Source organism: Calidris pugnax, unplaced genomic scaffold (genome assembly GCF_001431845.1).
Source record: "Calidris pugnax isolate Ruff unplaced genomic scaffold, ASM143184v1 scaffold64, whole genome shotgun sequence".
In the NCBI taxonomy this organism is placed as follows: Eukaryota; Metazoa; Chordata; class Aves; order Charadriiformes; family Scolopacidae; genus Calidris; species Calidris pugnax.
In genome coordinates this window covers 222,445-227,282 of record NW_015090784.1, presented here as the reverse complement: position 1 = coordinate 227,282, position 4,838 = coordinate 222,445, and the positions used below count along the sequence as shown (strand labels likewise).

Here is a 4,838-nt window from a genome sequence, read left to right as displayed (position 1 = left end):
GGGGTGGCGGGGCCGCCCGGCAGCGTCCGCTTTCCGCACCCCCCGTGAGGCGATGCCGCCGCCGACCGGGATCTCCCGCCCGCCCGTCAAGTCGTGCCCCCCGCAGCCGGGCAGGGCCGCGGTGACGAGTGAAATACACGAGTAATAAATATAAAACTGTGGTGAAGGGACCTCGGGGCAGGTGTTGGAGGGTGTCACAGCAGGCCGGTATTCTGTGTCATGCCGCTGTTGCCCTTCTCACACCGCCCTGTCACCTCACGGTGACCCACGCCAGGGCTTAATGCCACACACTTAACGAGGAAAACGCAGAAATAAAGTGAAAAGGCTCAGACCCGTCTCTGTTTCACTGGCAAAACCAGAGCAGAGCCAGGGCCCCTGTGATGGCGGGTCTTTACCCTTCCTCTGGACAGGCCTTGGGAGGGCTGAGGTAACGCCTGCCATCAGGGCCTCTGTGTGGCAGCCCGGGCCTGCTGGAGCTTTGCTGCAATAAAATAAAATAAAAATACCGTCTTCAGAAAGGTGTGCTACGTTGAACTGGTTGCAATACAACATCTAGATGACACATAACACATTGTTTGTCTGTAGGGTACTGACTGCTATGGTACGCAGTGGCACGGGCACCCTTCAAACCATCAGCTGCCAGAGGAATTAAGTTGCTATCAGACCACTCTTAGTTTTGCGTCCAGGGAAGAGTTGCCCTCTCAGCTTCGGGATCAAAGGAGCTTGAATAGCGTTACAGAGCACTGGAAACAACCCTTCAGAGCCATTATCAGGGCAGGGGGAAGGCTGTGGTGGCTTTTCCCAGCGCTGGCGCTGCCGGAGGGGCTCCTGCAGGCTGGAGCTGTGCTAAAGACCTCCGTAAGCCGCATAAAAGCAAGGGCATAATAGGTACTGCGGCGTTAATCTAACACACATTGAAAAACTCTTTCCCTTTTTGAAGGAGCTGGCAGACCTGGAGTTTATTACTTTTCATTAAGAAATTGCTTTGTCTCCTTAGCAAGTTAAATACGAGAGCTGGTTTTCCAAAAAGTCCGCTCCTCGCTGTGCTTACTTCCCAGCCGCTCCCACTGGTCTGCGTGAGTAAGCGGCTCGCGGCCCTTCAACAAAGACCCCCAAACACTCATGCATCTTTTTCCTTTTCCGTGCCAAGAAATAACATAATGATAGTAATTGCCGCAGCTCCAGAACGAGCAGCCATACGCCCAGCGGCAGTCCCCAACTGGAAGTAATTGGCACGGCTCTTTTGTGGAGCTGTGCCGACTTGGAACGTGGAAGGATCTGCTCCCTTGAGCCTGCAGAGAGAGACGAAGCAGAGGGGAATAGAAATGTAGGAAGTCCAGTATACAAACGAGCTCATACCTTTTTTTTTAAAAAAAAAAATTCCATTGAGCTATAAAGGCCTGATTTTCAGTAGCTTCAAACCCACTGAAACAGCCTTCTGCCAGGATTATTGTGCAAAAAGCTAATGCAACATCAGAGACATCAATTTTTACTGCCCGTACTGTCCTGTGCTATTTGAAGCTGAACTAATTCAGATAAGTATTTTGACCCATGACAGTTATGAAAATAGGCACAAAAGTACTATTAAAAAAATGTATTCCTGTTTTTATAAGCTAGTAAAAGGACCACATAGCGAAGAAGAAGCAAGCACATTTTCCTACTTCTAAGAAGGGCGGCATACATCTGGTGCCTAGGGTTTGCAACTGAAAGTATTTCAATTTAATTCGTAGATTCAGAAGGCAGTCGGAGACATAACCACAGCTGGGAAAGGCATGTTTAAACTGGCAGGGAGGGATGCGGTGCCACACGTAATGAGACAATACACATAAACCCTACAACCGTTTGTTGCCAAAGGGATAAACCAGGGTAGGGGGCAATGAAACAGAAAACGGGGTGAAGATGGTCTGTCTCCCAACACACAAGATTTGTGGGACGTGCAACGCACAAAATTTTGCAAAAAAAAAAAATCCGAGGGATGCAACTGCTGTTTTACAAGACTTCACAAATTTCTGGGGCAGATGGGCCTTGACGAAGGGCCGTGCACGCTCAATGCCTTTATTTTGAAAGTGCAGGATTTTTGTTTGCATCACCTTTCACAATATTTCCAGTTCGTCCTTTGAGGCTGGTAATGCCCTTTTATTCACAAATATATTTCTTCCATCGGAAGAATCTTGAGTTGTCAGGAAGGGGAAAAAGTCAGCAGCACATCTCCGTGCAGTGACACGGGCAGGCACCAGCACACCACTAGGAATGGCAGATGGAAACAACCCAAATGCTGACATTTGTTCATGCATGATTAGTAAATGCTTACAAGGAATAGATAGACTCGCAGGGACTGGCATTTGGGAGTGATGCACAAATGAAAAAAAAAATAAAAAGGGCCGAATTCGCTGGCTAGTGTTTGCATGACAAATAATTGCGTGTACCTCACATGTTCCTCTGCAGGCAGAAGTAAAAATACAGCCATAGCCAAGATCAGCCCTGCTTTCATTCAGTGATGTTAGGGGTGGTTTTGGCCCATTATGGGGTTTTGCCTGGCCCTCAAATGCTTTTCTAGTGTTTGCAGTCAGAGAGTATCAAAGATCCCTTGCTGCGAAGTGGCATTTCAGGAGCTGAAGTGACCCGTGTCCTTCAGAAAGTGTAGGCTGAGTTTCCTGTTTGGTTGGTGACACACTCTCATCGCTCAGCTCTGCTCTGTCTCGGACGTTGAAGTACTGGTTCTTTCTCTTCATGCCCTTTGAGGATCTCCTACGCTTCCCAGTACAAAATATTCGGACCATTTGCCAGGTGTGTGCTTTGTGAGGTGGCCCCTGAGTGGGCACAAGGGGAAGCACGGGATGGCTGAAACATCCAAAGGAGAAGCAAAGGCTGGAGACAACCCATTTCCTCTCCATGGGAGTAGGAGAGAGATAAACGGTTGGGTGCTTTCCAACACAACAGGTTTTCAGCAAAACATTTCGGTTTCAACAGAAAGACCTGATTCATTGAAATGGAAATGTTTTACAAAGAAGCATCTTTTTTTCCACAACCTTTTAGCAGAACTCAGGCAAGATGCCAGTGAGATCCACCTGTTCCTCTGCCAACTCAGTTGGAGAGCCCACCACACGTCCCACGTGAATCATCCCAATCGGAGACGGCGTGACTTCTGGGCTTCCCAGCCAGCTAACTCCCATCAGGGAAGGTGGAAGCTCATGTCTGCCCACAAGTCTGCCCACGACTGTCTAAAACTGCTCAGCCCCAGGGCTCCTAAGGGTGACCCCATTCTCCTCCGACCCCCGCTGCTGGCAGCCACCCCTTTCCCTTGAAGTGGGACTAAGGTGTAAATTTGGGGAATTTTGTCCTAAAGAATTCAGATGGTTCAGATGCCATTGCTGACAAACTAGTCCAATTACGTTTATTATTCTTGCTGGGAATAGGGAATTATGTCAAACTTGAGCTTGTTTTACTCTGTCTTTCCGTCCCTGGATCATACGCCTTCACCTGTGAGAGAGAAAAGCTCCCTCTTCCCCAGGAGCACACGTGCAAGCTGCACTCAGACTCTCCTGAGCTCAGTCCACATTATTTCCCCCATGACTAACAGTAGGTGAACTAATCTGTAGCTCTCACTTGCCCTCTGGCTGTCCTCCAAGCCCCATTTTTTTTAAAGAGTTTATAAACATTGAGAGAAGTGGTGCAAAGAACTCCTCAGCTAATTCATCTGAGGCACTTCCATATGTGTTTCCCAGCTGTTGTTTTGTCTTGGCAGATACTCAAATCCATCTTTCTCTTTGGCAAATGGTAAACTCTTGGTTGAAGGTACATGGTCAGATGGGATGTGTCCTGCTTGGCCGTTCCTAGTACAGAGGAGGAGGTACTCAGCAGTTCTGTCTTACCTCCATCATTACACTTGCATTTGGGGTTCCTTGTCATCACTGGCTGGTGCCATACAACATCTGTGCCAGGGAACATGGACACTGGTGCCTAGGCAACAGCTTGTTATTTAGGTTAGTGATTAACTCTTCCTTGTCTGCCTGAACAAGCTGAATATTAAATTACCTCTTGCCATGGAACAGGACCTTTGGGTGGAAAGATATGATTAACCTCTATTTTAGAAACATGACAGCTATTTTAGTGACATCCTGAGTGAGGTTATCTGTGCCTATGCAGTGTGCACAAACACTAGAAGAGAGACAGGAGAGACTAGAGGCAAGAGAAAAATTCAGCAGATGAAGAGAATTAACTTAGTGACCACACAAATTTTACTACGGTTTCCATTTCTTCTCTCCATAAAGTTGGTGTTAGTTACTCAATCTTTAAACTTCCATTAAACTCTTACAAGATATAACAGTAGCAAGATCTTCCTCAAGATACAGCAGGGACAAAAACTGAGGGTAGGAGATAGGCTCTATCTTTGTCATGTCTGACCTGGAAATCATTTTAAGATGAGCTGGAGGCAGGTACCAGACGCAGGATTTTATCCAGTTGCTATTCAAACAGGCAAAAAGAAACAAGTGTGCCCTGGTAAAGAAGGCTCGGAGGAGGAGGCGGTACGTGACGTTGAATTCGGGAGGTGGCTTGTGTACCCGTGTCACGGTGTGACCTATAAAACTGTCAAACCCTGGGCTGAGAGGAGCGGTGCTGGCGGAGGAACCAGGGCTGCAGCTCCCTCCAGCGCTGCCGCTGCCGTGTTTCCAGCCGGGAGGGAGCTGGTCTGGGCAGAACCAGCATCTCACACCGTTCCCAGTGCTCAGAAAGGATTTGTCAGCTCACAGATGTGATACGTGGCAGAAATTCTCAGATTTTTGAGCTTTATGCATAATGAATGTGGGATCAGGTCACATCTGCAATACTTCACGAGT

The 4,838-nt window shown here is 47.9% G+C and overlaps 1 protein-coding gene across 1 annotated transcript in view; it reads right to left on the bottom strand.

The window, feature by feature from the left end:
• Window positions 1–2,732, bottom strand: part of HECTD2 (HECT domain containing E3 ubiquitin protein ligase 2) — a 29,917-nt gene extending 27,185 nt beyond the window's left edge. The window contains exons 1-2 of the mRNA XM_014965581.1: window positions 2,675–2,732; window positions 1,201–1,292 (exon numbers count right to left, since the gene is read on the bottom strand). Of these exons, the coding sequence (XP_014821067.1) occupies window positions 1,201–1,292; window positions 2,675–2,732 (150 nt within the window). The remainder of the gene's footprint in view (window positions 1–1,200; window positions 1,293–2,674) is intronic.
• Window positions 2,733–4,838: the final 2,106 nt, after the last annotated feature.